Source organism: Pituophis catenifer, unplaced genomic scaffold, assembly GCF_029215685.1.
Source record: "Pituophis catenifer annectens isolate HBS135680 unplaced genomic scaffold, rPitCat1.0.hap2 SCAF_2, whole genome shotgun sequence".
NCBI lineage: Eukaryota > Metazoa > Chordata > Lepidosauria > Squamata > Colubridae > Pituophis > Pituophis catenifer.
The window spans coordinates 27,837,833-27,855,727 of record NW_027256882.1 but is presented as its reverse complement, the minus strand read 5'-3'; the positions used below and the strand labels follow the sequence as shown (position 1 = coordinate 27,855,727).

The following is a 17,895-nucleotide window of genomic DNA, read 5'->3' as shown; positions in this document are numbered from 1 at the left end:
TTTGCTTCTGGTTTTTATTCTCTCACCTGTTGCCATTTGTATACATACCATGCTCTTTTTATTAAAAAGTTTTAACAAGTATTACAGCATTTTTTCCCATCCCTCCTCCCCCTCCTCATTCTGCAAAATACCAATTTTCTGATCTTCTCTCCATCTAGCTTGCGACTGTACATATTGAAAGCATGTTTGAATTATCAATTCAAAGATTTTAATTGTAGTATACCTGCTGCCTTATTAAGAAGCTCTTTATAAGTAATCACATCTTGTTTTTGCTCTACACTTATATTCTCTATTGCGTGTCTGGGTATTGCCCACATTGGTAACTTATAGTTTAATTTATACTGATACTTTTTCCAGACACGCAATAAAGCATTCCTTAATATGTGACTTTTAAAAGCCTTACCCACTTTCTTATCATATAATAAATAAGTATGCCAACCGTAAACCAAATCATATCCCTCAATATTCAATATTCTTTCTTCTGTTAAGTTCATCCAGTCACTAATTGCTGACAGAGCAGCTGCCTCATAATATAATCTTAGGTTGGGCATTTTGAGACCACCTCTTTCACGTATATCCTACATTAATTTTTGTTTTATTCTCGGTCTCTTCCCTGCCCAGACAAAATTATTAATACCCTTCTGCCATATCTTCAAATTCTCATCTTTTTAAAGTATTGGTATCATTTGAAAAAGAAACAAAAACCTAGGCAAAACATTCATTTTTACTGCTGCTATTCTTCCTAACAAGGATAATTGTAATTTTTCCAGTTTTCCATCTCTCTCTGTATTTTTTGCCACAACGGATCATAATTATGCTTAAATAGTTTCGCATTTGATGTCATAATATCGACCCCTAAATACTTAACTTTTTTTACAATTTCAAATCCTGTTAGTCTTTCTAATTCATCTTTTTGATTTATAGTCATATTTTTAGTTATTATCTTTGTTTTCCCTGCATTTATTTTAAATCCAGATACTTGTCCATATTGATTAATTATGTCCATTAAACTTACAACCGACTGTAATGATTGGGTTAAAGTAACAACCAAGTCGTCTGCGAATGCTCGTAATCTGTAGTCATACTGCCTAATTTTAATTCCATTTATTTTGTCCGACCCACATATCTTACTTAACAGAAATTCCAAGGTCAAGATAAACAATAATGGAGACAGAGGACATCCTTGTCTCGTTCCTTTTTCTATGTTAAAAGTATCTGTTAAACTACCATTAATTATTATTTGCGCTGTTTGTTTCTGATATATTGCATTAATAGATTGTGTAAAATATTCTCCAAACTGCATCTTTTCTATTATTTTCAATAAGAATTGCCAGTTCAATCGATCAAATGCTTTCTCCGCATCAAGAAATATCAGCACTACAGGGATTTGATTGTTCTTCCCCAAATACTCCAATAGGTTAACAACTTGCCTTACATTACTCTTCATTTGTCTACCATTTATAAAACCAGTTTGATCATTCTGAATCATTTGTTGCATGACTGTCATTAACCTATTTGCTAGTATTTTAGCAAAAATCTTGTAATCTGTATTTAAAAGTGATATAGGCCTATAATTTTTTGGCTGAGTGTGGTCTTGCTCCTCCTTTGGAATCAGAGAAATATAAGCTGTCCTCCAGGATGGAGGTACAACTCCTCCCGATTGTATGTTGGTAAATAATTCTTTGAGTGGTCCCACCATTTCTGACTGCAAGTGTTTATAATAAGCAGCTGTCAAACCATCCGTCCCAGGAGCTTTACCCACTTTCAACTGCTTAATTGCAAACATAATCTTCTCCGAAGTTATTGGTTGATTTAGACCCTCCCTTTGCTCTTTTGTAATTGTAGGAATATTCTCTTTCTGTAAGTATCTATCTATATCTATACTTTGAATTTTATCACTAGCATACAACCTCGCATAAAATTCTAAAAATGCTTTTTTAATCATATTTTGCTGATAAACCTCTTTACCTTTATATTCTATTTTCTCTATGGTCCGTGACTTTTGTTTTTTCCTAAACAAATATGCTAACCATCTCCCTGGTTTATTAGCATTGCAAAAAGTATTATGTTTAGCATATTGCAAATTAGTTGCGACCTGATCTGCCATTAACATACTCTCCTTCTCGTAGTTTCTTTATTTTTACTCCAAAATAGTTTCTCTAGATACTTCTTGTAACTTTGATAAAAATGTTACATATCTTTACCACATCAGCTGTAAAAACTTTCTGGAGGAACACCTTTGTTTGCTCTTTCAGACCTCCTTGGTGTTTCACTGAAATCTCAGTTTTTAAACATTTCTCTGAACTATACTCTGACCCTGAGCTAATCCCCAATTTTTGCTCAGCGTACCTGTGTGAATGCTCATCCACTGGAGACTCATAACAGACATTAAAATTTCAGAATTGGCATGTACCTGTTTCCAATTGTCATGTTCTAAAAAATTTATAGAACATGAGATAATTTTTTGTGTCCATCTGTAAATCTATATGCCTTTGAGTCTGATAGATAACCTATACATTTTAATTTCCTTGCCTTTGGCTGTCTTGACTTCCTAATTGCCTTGGGAATGTGCACCCATGCACTGCTGCCAAAGATTCTTAAAAGTGTCAAAGATGGTTGCCTCCCATAGAATATGTATTGAGTTTAATTGCTGAACTCCATAAGCTATTGACCAAATATTGAGAGTTAACATTTCCTCACCCCAATACAGATTAATCATTCCTGCATAATCTGCTAGTAATGCATCTTTCATAGTCTGTAACCCACCATTACCGCGTTCAACAACTACATTCTCTGCTGGAGTATAGCGTTTCATTCTTCTATGTGTTATGTCTTTCTTTCTGAACCACTGCTGAAACCTATTAGACATAAACTCTGTACCTCTGTTTGTAGTTGACATATCATTTGACTGTACCTCTCTACATACATTTGTTGTTGTTAGTTGCGAAGTTGTGCCTGACCCATCGCGACCCCATCGACAACGTTCCTCCAGGCTTTCCTGTTCTCTACCATCCTCAAGTCCATTTAAGCTCATGCCTACTGCTTCAGTGACTCCATCCAGCTACCCACTGCTTAAATGGTTGAAACACTTGTTTTGCTTTTTAGTAAATAACAAAAACCATATCTTGAGAAATCAATAATTACCAAAGCAAATTTGGCCACTTCCATTGATAGTGATAGAGCAGACATTTCAAACTCAAGGCCTGTGGAACAGTGAGTGGATGGCCCTGGCTGGGCACTCCCCCTGGGCGTGTACACAGGCGGTGAGTGCGCGGGGTCTTGCGGTGGCCAGCAGCAGTTGCAACTGATTGACATCACAGCATCTGGCCCCCTCTTGGCTCGGCCTCACAGAAGCAATTGCCAGGGGAGGGGGGCACCAAGCAAGTTGCAGTGGCAGCATGCAGAAGCGATCGCGGGGTGGTGGTGGTGGCGCTGGGCAAGCAGCAGAGGCTTTTGATCAAGAACTACAGGTTGGAAGCTTTAGATTCAGCTCTGTCCTTGTCTTCTGGAGATAAAATTGTGCTAGGAGAGCTCTCCTACCATTACAATGGGGCAAGCCATTGCTACCACATTTGGGGATCTGTGTGGTGCCCGTGCTACTGAGGGAAAGCAAAACCTCAGGCAGGGCAGGCTTGGGCCTAATTTTCTACTCAGTAAACAATTCAGAGGCTTCATTTACATCTCCCTCCCAGTGCACCACTCGTGCACACTACCAGAATCAGCTCTCACATGGCCAGAATCATATTGCAGAGGTGAGGAGGGGAATCTAAATGACCGTGGCCTCCCACCCACTCTGCCTTGGCTTTCCTGCAGTCACAACAAAGCAGGCAGCTGTGCAGAGCATCGGGATTGCGTGTCTCCCACCCTGTGCCTCTGCCTCTCCCTGCTATTGTTGCCGTGAGGACGAGTTCCCACTCACTCTGTCTTGTCTCTCAGCTTGTGTCCTCCCCATGCCTATACCTCTGCCTGCTGCTTGAACAGGTAATCAACTCATCTGCACTGTGCAGCCCCAGAGTGGGCCAATCAAGCTGCTGGACACCATTGGCCCCCATGTGTGCTGCCTCTTATATGTACTCTGGTGGGGGGGGCACCCGACTGGGCTGTTCACCCTGATACCGTGTTTCCCAAAAAAATTTAGCCCTAATGCATCTTTTGGACACCCTCCCACCAAAAAAAAAAATAAGACAGGGTCTTATTTTGGTGGAAACATGGTAGTTAAATCACGCTTATTACTAACAAGTCCCAAACATCATCAAAGGAACTAAGCACAACATACATTTTGTATACTTCTAAAAACACCATTCCTTGCTCTTCTAATTCGAGGACATTTTTCCTCATAAACTGGAGGTAATCTAACACACTTTCTGCCAACTTCAGCCTCATTCTATAAAGTTTTCTTATGCTCCCTGAGAGATAATTCATCTCCTTTTAAGAGGAACTACAAGAAACCCTCTTCCCATTCCTGTAACACATACTGCCTTTACAGGCCAATCATCCTCAACCTCCCTGAGGTTCACAAATAAACTTTTACCTCAGAAAAAGTTTACTTCTGGCTCTTCAGGGCGCTTCTGGGCCCATAACCTGACAGGGAATTGAACAGCCAGGTTCCAAATGGAGTCATAGATGCTGACACAAACTTGTAGTTTTAAATAAATCTAGCTATATATTACAAGTACATAAACAGTAAACTAGATAGGGGCATCATCAGGTAAATCAGCACAGCAGGAAAAATCATGAGGTAAATTACAGACAACACATACAGAGGAAAAAAGGCGGGAAACAAGGAAACTCCCCCTTTACACTCACAGCAACCAATCTCATCTTAGATTGCCTCATGCAGCAGCCAGCTCTCTCCAACCAACTAGCTATAACTGTGTATTCTTACTCATTGTCTAACTAACCCTTCACAGCTATTAATTTAAATATTTTAACCTGACTCCCCTGGAGCATCTGGCCTGCAACTTTTAGGGCTCAGCACCTAATCTCCATAAGCTAAATAGCATCATATTTCACTGTTTCACTTGGCTCAAAAGTCAGTACCTAGAAATCAAAAATGAGTTGATGGCATTTAATGAGTGGAAACATCTTGCAAGTGCCTTAGGTAGATATCATTAGATAGATATCAGGTGATGGCGATCAGTTAGGCAACATCTGTGCCTGAAACCCCCATAATACAATAGGGGGTGCCTGTGGTTGAGTTTAAGGAGTTAAAACCATAGAATATGGTATTGCTAGAAAGGCTATGAGAAGAGAAGCACAGAGGAATTTCCTCTACCAGATCACTCAATGGGAGGAAAGTGGAGTGCAGAGCGGCTTTTGTGCTCTTCCCACGGTCGAAGCAGCAGCTGGAAGGTGAGTTGAGGGCAAGTGGGAGGAGAGTCTGGAGGAAGTCGGCCTGTTCGGTTTCCTCCACGGCCTGGAAGCAGAGAAGCAACTGGGCTGAAGCCTCTCAGCTGCTGCTGCTGCAGGTTCCTTCCCTCCCCAAATGGAAGCCCACTGGTGCTGCAGGTGGTGAAACTGGTGGCTGCAAGTTTTTGCTGGTGGGAAGATTGAAAAAGTCTCCTTCAAATTAAGGTTGATTCTTTGGGAATGGCTTCCCTCCAGAGGTTGTGGCTGCTCCCATCACTGGAGGTTTGTAACAGGGTTGGAAGGAACCTTGCAGGTCTTCTAGTCCAACTCCCTGCTCAAACAGGAGACCCAACACCATTTCAGACAAATGGCTGTCCAGTCTTTTCTTAAAACCTTCCAGTGATGGAGCCCCCACAACCTCTGGAGGCTGGTTAATTATTCTTGCTGTTAGGAAGCTTCTCCTTAGTTCTAGGTTGCTTTTCTCCTTGATTAGTTTCCATCCACTGCTTCTTGTCTTGCCTTCCTCTCTTCTTTGTGGCAAATCCTCAAGTATTGGAATGCTGCTATTATGTCATCCCTAGTTCTTTTCACTAAACTAGACATAGCCAATTCTTACAACCATTCTTTATATGTTTTGGCCTCCAGACCCCTAATAATCTTTGTTGCTTTTTTTCTGAACTCTTTCCAGAGTCAACATTTGTTTATAATCTAGTGACCAAACCTGGATGCAGTATTCTAAGTGAGGTCTTATTCTTTATAAAATGGAACTACTACTTCATGTGATCTTGAGTCTATCCTTCTGTTAATGCAGCCTAGGATTCCCTCATCTAAATTGAAGAGTCCTGGGCCTAAAACCGAAACTTGAGGTACTCCACTAATTACTTCCCCCCATATAGATGTAGTTCCTTTAAGGAATACACTTTGACGTCGGTTTGTCAGACAGTTATGAATCTATCTGTGTGGATGGATGTGTCTGTCCCACATCTTCTAAGTTATGGACGACTTTGTCAAATGCCTTACTGAAATCCAAATATAACATATCCACGGGATTTCGCTGGTCCACTAATTTAGTTACTTTGTCAAAGAATGAAATAAAATTGTTTGGCATGATCTGTTTTTGACAAACTCATGTTGGTTTCTGGTTATAACTTTGCTTGTTTCTAGGTATTTACAAATTTGTTGTTTGATTATCTTTTCCACAATCTTCCAGGTATTGATGTCAGGCTGATTTGTCTGTAGTTTTGTGGTTCTATTTCCCCCCCCTTTTTTTTTTCTTTTTTGAACATGGGAACTACATCAGCTCTTTTCTAGTCCACTGGAATTTCTCTGGTATTCAAATATCTTTGAAAGGTATGATTCAATGGTTCTGAGATCATGTCTGCCAGCTCCTTCAGAACTGGGATGTAATCAGTCTGGTCCTAATGGTTAGAACTCATCTAGAGTGGACAGCTATTGAGAACCATTTGGGAATATTCAGTTGTATATGCATGTTCTGTCCCCATCCCACACGCACACACACCAACAGATGTCCAAGAGTTAAAAACCAAACCAGCCGACAAAATCCTTTTCCTTATGATAACGGAACTTGGCAGCAACTTAGTGGCTGCCTGCCAAGAGTTTATTACTCACGAAGGGCAGAGATAACTTCTCTCTGCTTCTGGTACATCAAAGTAAAATGTTCAATAATTACAGAGTAACTTAAGTCCAAGTATAATCCAGCAAAGCCTATAGCAAAAGTCCGACAATGCAGAATGGCGTGGAAGCTTTCAACTTTGTTCGTCACAAGGCTTGACTGGCCACCACGCTCCCTTTTATACCCTGTGGGGTGTGGTCCAGTGACTCAGCCTAATCTCGGGCACGCCTTTTCTTCTGTTGTGCGCGCTTATCTCTGCGACGCTGTTGAGGATCCAGCCAAGACTCATTACTCTCATCACTGTCCACCTGTAACTGCGTGGACGTGCTTGGCCCGGCCCTATCTCTTGCCCTTCGGCGGACACCGAAGGCATTGCCAGAGAAGGGTCCTGGAGAGGGAGGCCTTGCCAACTCCTCTCCTTCACTCTCGGAGTCCTCTCCAGCCAATGACACAGGCTCAGGTAACGGAGCCACAACAATGCAGTCCTCACTTACCACTTCTTCCCTGAGCCTTCAAAGTTACTATGGCCCCGTTAAAGAAGACGTAAACCTGATCCATTAATTTGTGGTCATTGTAGCACTGGTTCATTGACCACAAGTCAGCAGTTCCTGTGGGTAGGAACGTGCAAGAAAAGGAGTTGCACCAATTTGTGTTCTGCCAACTGGTGCACATTTATGCTGGTCGCTGCATCTGACACTCATATTCCCAATTTATGACCTTCCCAGCTAGCTTCTGACAAGCAGAATCAGTGGGTATACTGGCAGGAAATTAAACGTCCCAGTCATATGAAATTGCCTTTAATTAGGCAATTAAAGTAATTTTAATTGTAATTTAAATAGTAATTAGCTTAATTACACAATAATTACCTTAAGAACTATAGAGGAACAGATGTAAGTTGGCACTGTCATGTGACATCATGCTTAGTGATTGGGCTGTTTAGTGACGTGGATACCAGTTCCAATTGTGGCTGGTAAGTGAGGACTGCTTAAATTGGGATGTCACCAGAGTGTTTGTGGACAGTGTTTTCTGGCCTTATTTGGAGCTGAGGACTCCAAAGGAATGAGGAAAACTGGTACCTCAAATCTTGCAGAGACTTTAGGCATCATTTCATCAGTTAAAGCCCCCACATGTCTAAAGTTAGCTCAGAAGGTTTGACTGTAACCATTTTGGAACATTTGGTCAGACATGGATTTTCTCCATTTATACATGTGTGGGTGTATCTGTATTTACCTCTGTATGCATATGTCTGCAATTATATAATCTATCCCAGCAGTTCCAGATATATTTGATGATAACCCTTTGCAACGCTAAAAATTTGACACAAATCAAGGAGAATTTCATGATTGATCAATGTAAGAGGTTATTCTAGCATTGTGACCTCTTTGTTTTTTTGCTGTATACTTTTTTTCTTTTTCTCATATCTTCTGCAACCATTTTATAATTAACAATACACTTTTCTTTGAATCCTATAGACAAAAGAGGATGGCAGTAAGAACACTCTGGACAACTGAGAATAACAAGCAATGTTGAAAAGGAAAACAAATGGACCCAGAAATCAAACTATTTTCTATTTCCTTCAGAAAACCACACAATTCTCCTTCCCCGGCAGCTAGACAAAAGAGAGAAAATCAAATTAGATTCTGACCTGGAAAAAGTAGGTTATGTAGAAGGATAAGGATACATTACATAAAAAGTCAAGGGAGATTATTTTTTCATTTCGAAAAAGAGGGATATCTCTGGAAGTCAGTGGGGAGGAAAAGATCCATTGGAAAGCCACGTAGAACAGACTGTGATGCAGGCCTCGCTCTGGGAGGAAAAAAACAATTTGAATCAAAGCAGCACTAAACAAGGGATCATCCATATATTTGACCTACTCAGGAATATCAATTGTGGAGAAACTCCATAGATGTGGCTATTGTGGGAAAGAGAGAACTTTAAAATCACAGCTGATTATGCATGAGAGGATCCAGACTGGAGAGAAGCCATACAAATCTCAGTGGGACAAAACCTTTGGTCAAAACAGCTCTGTTGTGGTTCCTGGAAGGGCCTACACAAGAGAGAAGCCGTACAAGTGCTCTCAATGCAGTAAATGCTTGAGGGAGTATGGCAACTTGGTGATATACCAAAGACACACAGGAGACACAATCTTTTGAATGTCCTGATTGTGGGAAAAGTTTAAATAAAAATTTTGACCTCATTAGCCACCAGAGGACTCACACAGGAAAAAAAACATTTGGGTGTCCTGATTGTTGGAAAAATTTCACTCAGAATTCCATCCTGGTGATAGAGCAGATGACTCACACAGGAGAGAAACCCTTTGAATGCCCTATATGTGGGAAAAGTTTTAGTCAGAACTCCAGATTGGTGAATCACCAGAGAACACACACAGGAGAGAAACGCTTTGAATGTCCTGATTGTGGGAAAAGTTTCAATTGTAATTCTGACCTTGTGATACACCAAAGGATTCACACAGGAGAAAAACCCTTTGAATGTCCTGACTGTGGGAAAAGTTACAGTCGTAATTTCAACCTGGTGATACATCAGAGGACTCACACAGGAGAAAAACCATTCAAATGTCCTGACTGTGGGAAAAATTTCAGTGATAGTTCCAGCCTGGTGAAACATCAGAGGATTCACACAGGAGAAAAACCCTTTGAATGTCCTGACTGTGGAAAAAGTTTCAGTCGTAATTTCAGCCTGGTGATACATCAGAGGTCTCACACAGGAGAAAAACCATTCAAATGTCCTGACTGCAAGAAAAATTTCTGTGATAATTCCAGCCTGGTGAAACACCAGAGGACTCACACAGGAGAAAAACCCTTTGAATGTCCTGACTGTGGGAAAAGTTTCAGTCGTAATTTCAGCCTGGTGATACATCAGAGGACTCACACAGGTGAGAAACCCTTTGAATGTCTTGACTGTGGGAAAAGTTTCAGTCGTAATTTCAGCCTGGTGGTACATCAGAGGACTCACACAGGTGAGAAACCCTTTGAATGTTCTGACTGTGGGAAAAATTTCAGTGATAATTCCAGCCTGGTGATACATCAGAGGACTCACACAGGAGAGAAACCCTTTGAATGTCCTGTCTGTGGCAAAAGTTTCAGTCAGAATTCCAACCTAGTGATACACCAGAGGACTCACACGGGAGAGAAACCCTTTGAATGTCCTGTCTGTGGCAAAAATTTCAGTCAGAATTCCAACCTAGTGATACACCAAAGGACTCACACTGGAGAGAAACCCTTCGAATGTCCTGAGTGTGGGAAAAGTTTCAGTGAGAATTCCAGCCTGCTGAAACACCAGAGGACTCACACAGGAGAGAAACCCTTTGAATGTCCTGAATGTGGGAAAAGCTTCAGTCAAAATTCCCACCTGGTGATACACCAGAGGACTCACACAAGAGAGAAACCCTTTGAATGTCCTGACTGTGGAAAAACTTTCAGTCGTAATTCTGATCTGGTGATACACCAAAAGACTCACACCGGAGAAAAAGTCTTTGAATGTCCTGTCTGTGGCAAAAGTTTCAGTCGGAATTCCAACCTGGTGATACATCAGAGGACTCACACAGGAGGGAAATCTTTCAAATGTCCAACTGTGGATGTTATTTCAGGCATAAATCATCCCTTATTGCACACAAGGAAATTCATATAAGGCAAAAGTAGATAAGTTTAAAGAAGGCTTGTATTTAATTGAAATCTCCCATTGAAATTGTCGGTGAGAAATTGACTATTTGAATTCTGACCTGATTCTTTTTACTCAAACATGTCTCAGGATTACACTTGTAGGTGGGAAGAAAAAGAAAGTGGAAAGGCTAACAAATTGTTTCTGGTTTTCAGCAGCAGTTTCTGGATATTTCATTTTTGCAGAAGTAGTGGAATGCCTGAAAAAGACATTTGGGTGATGTGTTTGTATATTGATTATGGAATTCCCACATCTGGAGTTTCAGTCTTCTGCCTTAGTTTCCTCCAGATTTGGGGCCCTAAAATTCCCCAACGAGCATAAAAGTTGTCCTCAAGATACAATTATTATGGGCCATGCAATTATGGTTGTGTGTTATAAGGGCCATTAAGTGAGACTGCTTTCCTTAACTACCTGCATCCCCCTGCTCTCCCTGATGCAGCCATTAATTGAATGTGTAAATCGCTAAGCGGAACACTGGCTACCTTAGGCCTGAGGAAAACTCTTGGAGGCCTAGAGCAGGGCCTGTATTACCTGCTGCAGGCATCCCTCGGCCTTCCTCCAAGACACACTGTGCTCTGTTTCCCAACTCTTGTGTCCCCTCGGCCCTTCCCTCCTCTACACAGTCCCCCCAGTCCTTTCACTCTCTCCCTCCCCCACAGGGTCCCCACAGGTTTTTTTTCACACTCCTACTGGGTCTCTGTAATCCTTATGGTGGACTCCCACCCCACTAGGCCTCACACCCTCCACCTCCTTACCTCTCTGATCCTCATGTTGGGGAAGGGGAGGGACCCGCATCCCTGGCCCTCATGACTGTGTCCTGGAAGCAGTGATCATTTTCAGTGAGCTCTGAATTTGTTACTGGGCCATGCAGTGGACTTGTGGAAGCGGCTGATATTTTGCCACACTGTTGCGCAGAAGAGTGACAACAAATCTCTCTGTTTTGCTACCTTAACATGAGGGGAAAAAATGTACAGTATTGAAAAATGATTCTTTTTAAAAATGCATTAAGTTAGAATTATCAGTAGCTTTGACAAGGGGAAAAAATGGGTATTGTCGCTGTTGCTATGACCGTTACGGCAAGGCAAGTTGCTCAGAGTTGCCTCAAACTGTGAATTGGGTAGCAATTAATAATTTAATAATAGTTTTATAATAAATTAATTTAATAATAAATGTAAAGTAATGTAAAGCTCATTTCCCAACTCTTGCTCAGTGGACTCCACACATACAGTGGATTTCTAACACAATTGTTAATTTGTAACCTATCCTTTGTGCCTTCCACATCTCTATGACCAATCTGTCTTCCTCAGCTTCCCTTGCCTCTTCATTATAAATCGAAAATTTGTTTCAGTTGTACATCAGCCCAGCCACTCTGTGCCTCTGACGATGGGAGCTGCAATTAGGCTTTTGCTTCTTAATTTATTTGTTGCATTGCTATCTGTCCCAGTTCTAAATTCTATGAAAGAATGACATTTCATTAGGCACAGTTAAAAAATTTGAGTGGCTAAACTGGATCTGTTTTGATTGGCATTCTTCTCAGATTCAAGGATGATCTTTCTCCATCCTTTCTCCATCAGTGCCAGTCTGAGCGATGGAAAGTAGGACATTTGAAACTGGACAACTAAGCTATGCTTTTCCTTTTAACTTTACAACCACTAAAGCAGCAATTGGTTGTGCCAGTGGATTTGCAGGATTTTGAAAATCATAGAATTACTGAGGATCTATCTGACTTCCCTAATGATTCTCTGAATTCTGAACCAGATTCATTGTGAAACTTGAGGTCACCATAGATGGAGACAGTGAGTAGACACAAATGTTTCAGAAAGTCTAGGGATGAATTTCTATAACATAAGAAGAACTTGGCTGAGCAATTTGAAAGCTGGTCCTGAGTGTGGCACTTTGGGTATTTGAAGGTGCCTGTGCCCTCTTTTTGGTTCTTCTGGGCTCTGGGCTCCCTGGTTTTATTCCTTCTTTTAAAAGATTGAGAATTTCACAAGTTATTCCCAAGCTAGAGCTTCAGCCAGAATGGGTTTGTTAAAAACAGATCATGCCAGAGAAACATCATTGCCATTTTTTATAAAGTAACTAAACTAGTGAATTTGTAAAATGTTGTGGAGATAATATACTTGGATGTCAGCAAGACATTTGACAAAGTAGACAACAACTTATTTCTTGGTAAGATAGAACAATGTGGGATAGAGAGAAACAGCACCAGGTGGATTCACAATTGACTGACAAACTGCATTCAGTTGATAGTCCTCAATGAACTACATCTACATGGAGAGAAGCATGCAGTGGGGTACCTCAAGGTTTAGTCTTGGGCCCATTACTCTTCAATATCTTCATAAATGATCTAGAGATGGGATAGGAGGGGAACTCGTGAAATTTGCAGATGACACCTAGTTTTGGGGGAAGAGCCAATACTTTAGAAGATGGGCTCAAGATCCTGAAAAAACTTGACACGTGAGCATTGGGCCAACAAAGTGCAGTTCAGTGGTGAATAAACTAAGATCCTACACTTAGGAAAAACCAAATACACAGGTAGTGAATAAGGTAGTACCTGGGTCAACAGTATTAAGTGGGAGAGGAAACTAGGTATTCCAGTGGACAAGTATGAGCCAGTAATGTGCTGCAGCCGCTAAAAAGAGTCAATAAAGTTCTAGGCTGCATCAACAGAGGGATTGTGTCAAAACAACAAGAAGTAATAGTACTGCTTCACGCTATGCTAGTGAGACCACACTTAGAATACTGCACCCAGTTCTGTTCACCACAATACAAAAAAGATGTTGAGATTATGGAAAAGATGCAAAGAAGAGCAACTAAGATGATTAAGGGTCTGGACACTTAAATTGTATCACAATCAGTTGAGGGAGCTAGGATAACAAAGAGGATTATTAGAAGGAACCATGGTGAGAGAGCTTTTAAGAAGTGTCTGTGGTCCCCGCGATGCCTTCTTGGCAAGAGCTCAGACTAACAAAGCCATCTATTTCTGTGCGCTCATAATCACAAACGCCTCCATCAGTCCCAAAGGAAGGGGACCTCCCAGAGCAGAAATGTTTTTTTCTCACCACGATCCTTCACATCCTTCTGAGTGATCCACCAACTGGATATGAAAACAATTATTTCCTCTCCGTGATGCTTCCAACAAATGACATCCACTGCAATGGATTCTTTTTCTGGCTGAAATACAGCTAGTCCTCATTTACCATTTGCCTCGTTTAGTAACCATTCCAGATTATGATGGTATAAACAAATATTTTTTGGCTAACAATGAGAATGGAGATTCATTCTCTGAGCTTGTAGATTGTTTTCTGAACGTTTCATTATCAGGGTAGGTAATATTGTGTGGTCAGTAGGTCATGTCAGGTGAGGGTTTAGTGATACGGCTTGTATCAACATTCAACCAACCCCAAACCTCCCCAACTAGCATTTCACCTCCCAATGTCCTTCACCTGATGTGACCTCCCCATCACAAGACCCTCACCTGAAGTGAGCCACACTTGACCAATGACAAGACCTATCACTAGAGCCTTATCCAACATGACCCTCTCATTGCGAAGCTCTTATAAGCAGGAGAACATCAACTATGACATTCTCTAAATTCCACTGAAAATGTTATCTAGTTTGGTAACAAAAAATTCAAAAACCAACCCACAAGCTTGGGGAACGAACCTCCACCCTCAATTCTTACACCTCAGCTACAGATACTCAGCACTATTGGCAAACTATCTTTGCATTTACAACCATCACATTGTTAATGGAATCAAGTTGGCAAGCTGGCAATAATTTAGGGAGTCTGCACACAAATAAGTGCTTCATGAACTTTTAAGGCCTAGAATCTAGTTAATTTTAAAAAGCTAAGCAGTATCAAGCTTCCAATTTTCAAATTTCTGTCTCTTACAAAACTAAGTGTTACACTTAGCAGTTACCCTGCACTCCCAAAGACAAATAACTGGCTGAAACAGTCAGTGGCACACTGTAGATAAGTAACACCAGCACTAGACAACTGTAGAGTACAGCGGAATGTTGGTAAAAGAGGCGAAAGGAGTTTAAATATTGTCTATGGAGATTCTCAGTCATCCAAGTCATGGTTATCCCAAAGGTGCTTTTTCAAGAGGCAGCTGGACTTTCTGGTTTTTCTTTGAAGGTGTTTAGCTTCTCATACAAGAAGCTTCTTCAGCTCTGACATGGAATAGTGGTTGTTTTGTTTCCCCAATGTACAGATCTGCACCTGGCTCACTGCATTGTACTGCATACTGTATACCACGTTGCTCAGTTTGTGTCTGGGTGTTTTATCCTTGGGGTGGACAAACTTCTGCCAGTGTTTTCTTGGGTTTGAAATGTCACATTTCACTAGGCTCAGTTGCAAAGGTCAGTTGCTAGAAGTAAAAAATGACTTGATAGCATTTAATCAGTGAAAAAATCTTGAAACGCCTTAGAGACAGGACAAGCCTGTTTTTCTGCCTCCTATATGGAGATAGCGATCAGGTAGGCAACATCTGTGCCTGAAAAGTGCATAATACATAATAAAGGAGTTAAAACCATCGAGTACTGTATTGCTAGAAAGGATTGGAGGAAAGGAGAAGGGCAGAGGAACTTCCGGATCACTCAATGGGAAGAAGGTGGTATGCAGAGTGATTTTTCCACTCTTCCCAGGGTCGAAGCAGCAGCTGGCAGGTGAGTTGAATAAAAGCCATAAAAGTGTGCCCAATGTGGTAAATACTTTAGTGAGCATGGCAACATGGTGACATCAGAGGACTCACATCATATATGAGTGTCCGGATTGTGTGAAATTTTCATTCGAAACTCACACCTCATGAGACAACAGAGGACTCGCATGGAAGAGAAATCTTTTGAATGCCCTATCTGTGGCAAACGTTTCATTTACAATTCCAGGCTGGTGAAACACCAGAGGACTCACACAGGAGAGAAACCCTTTGAATGTTCTGATTGTGGAAAAAGTTTCAGTCAGAGTTCCCACCTCGTTCCACACCAGAGGACTCACACAGGAGAGAAACCCTTTGAATGTCCTGATTGTGGGAAAGATTTCATTAGAAATTCCCATCTAGTGAGACATCAGAGCACTCACACAGGAGAGAAACCCTTTGAATGTCCTGATTGTGAAAAATTTTCAGTCAAAATTCCAATCTGGTGATACACCAGAGGATGCACATAAGAAAGAAATCTTATGAATGTCCTGATTGTGGAAAAAATTTCAGTAGCAATTCTAGACTGCTGACACACCAGAGGACCCACTCCAGGGAAAAAACATATCAGTGTCCAGATTGTGTGAAAAGTTTCCTTTGGAATTCTGAGCTTGTGAACCACTAGAGGACTCACACAGGAGTGAAACCTTTTGAATGTCCTGATTGTGGGAAAAAATTCAGTCAGAGTTCCAGCCTGGTGAGACACCGGAGGACTCACATAGGACAGAAACCGTACGAGTGTCCAGAATGTGGGAAAGATTTCAGTACTAGGGCTAGCCTTTTAAATCGTGCTTATACACACAGGGGAGAAACCATTTAAGTGCCCCGAGTGTGGACGGTGTTTCAGGAAACATTCCACTCTTATCACACACAAGAAAATCCACATGAGGCTCAAAGTGATGAGTGTAGAGAAGATTTGAATTTTATTTCTAATGTCCCATTGTAAGTTCAGCTGAAAAATTGATTCTTTAATTTGACTAAAAAGACTTTGCCTGATTTTTTTGTAGTCAAATATGTCATGGTATTAGACAGGAAGGAGGAAAAAAATGGGTTATTACATATTAGTTTGATAATGGCTACCTGGCCATTAGCAGCAGAAGTCGTGCTGAGGATTTTGTGCAATTCCTGCATGATAAAGTCGCTCGGATTCGGGATGGCTTGGACTCCGACTGGATGAGTCCACAGGAGGAGACGAGGGCAGGTCTTGAGAATGTCATCTGGGAGGAGTTTGATCCTGTGACTCCCGAGGATGTGGACAGGGTTCTGGGTAAGATTAGTGCCGCCACGTGTTTATTGGACCCGTGTCCCTCCTGGTTGGTGCTGGCCTCCCGGGAGGTTACACGAGGCTGGCTCCAGGGGATTATAAGTGCTTCTTTGAGTGAGGGTACCTTTCCTGCCGCCTTGAAAGAGGCGGTAGTGAGGCCCCTCCTCAAGAAGCCTTCCCTGGACCCGGCTGAATTAGCCAACTATCGTCCAGTCTCCAACCTTCGTTTTGTGGCGAAGGTTGTTGAGAGCGTGGTGGCACGACAACTTCCCCGGCACCTGGATGAAGCTATCTATCTGGACCCGTACCAGTCGGGCTTCAGGCAGGGGTACAGCACAGAAACGGCATTGGTCGCGTTGGTGGATGATCTCTGGAGGGCTCGGGACAGGGGTTGCTCCTCTGTCCTAGTCCTATTAGATCTCTCAGCGGCTTTTGATACCATCGACCATGGTATCATGCTGCAGCGGTTGAGGGGGTTAGGAATAGGGGGCACCGTTCTGCGGTGGTTCTCCTCCTTCCTCTCCGACCGCTCGCAGTTTGTGTTGGCAGGGGGACAGAGGTCGACCTCGAGGCATCTCACATGGGGAGTGCCGCAAGGGTCGGTCCTCTCGCCTCTCCTCTTCAACATTTATGTGAAGCCGCTGGGTGAGATCATCCGTGGTTTTGGGGTGAAATGTTGTCTGTACGCTGACGATACTCAGCTGTACATCTCCACCCCAGACCACCCCAACGATGCCCTTGATGTGATGTCCCGCTGCCTGGAGGCCGTGCGGGCCTGGATGGGGAGGAACAGGCTCAGACTCAACCCCTCCAAGACCGAGTGGCTGTGGCTTCCGGCGCCCCGATATAGTCAGCAGGTGCCATCGCTGACTATTGGGGGTGAATCTTTGCCCCCCACAGAGAGGGCTCGCAATCTGGGTGTCCTCCTGGACGCACGGCTGTCTTTAGAAGAGCACATGACGGCCGTGGCCAGGGGGGCCTTTTATCAGGTTCGCCTGATTCGCCAGTTGCAGCCCTTTCTGGATCGGGACGCCTTGCGCACGGTCACTCACGCCCTTGTCACCTCCCGGTTGGACTATTGTAATGCTCTCTACATGGGGCTCCCCTTGAAGAGCACTCGGAGGCTCCAACTGGTCCAGAATGCGGCCGCGCGGGTGGTTATGGGTACAACTCGTTGCGCCCACGTGACACCCCTCCTGCGCGAGCTGCACTGGCTCCCAGTGGTCTTCCGGGTGCGATTCAAGGTGTTGGTTACCACCTTTAAAGCG

At 42.4% G+C, this 17,895-nt stretch overlaps 2 protein-coding genes across 2 annotated transcripts in view; one reads left to right on the top strand and one right to left on the bottom strand.

Annotated features, from left to right (window-relative positions):
- LOC139310039 (zinc finger protein 252-like) overlaps positions 1-17,895 on the bottom strand; it is a 371,392-nt gene that overhangs the window by 263,566 nt on the left and 89,931 nt on the right. The gene's annotated exons all lie outside the window — the stretch shown is intronic.
- On the top strand, positions 9,178-11,851 carry LOC139311970 (zinc finger protein 84-like). The gene has a single exon (XM_070936493.1). It carries the CDS (start codon positions 9,275-9,277, stop codon positions 10,628-10,630), a length of 1,356 nt encoding a protein of 451 aa, XP_070792594.1. The 5' UTR covers positions 9,178-9,274; the 3' UTR covers positions 10,631-11,851.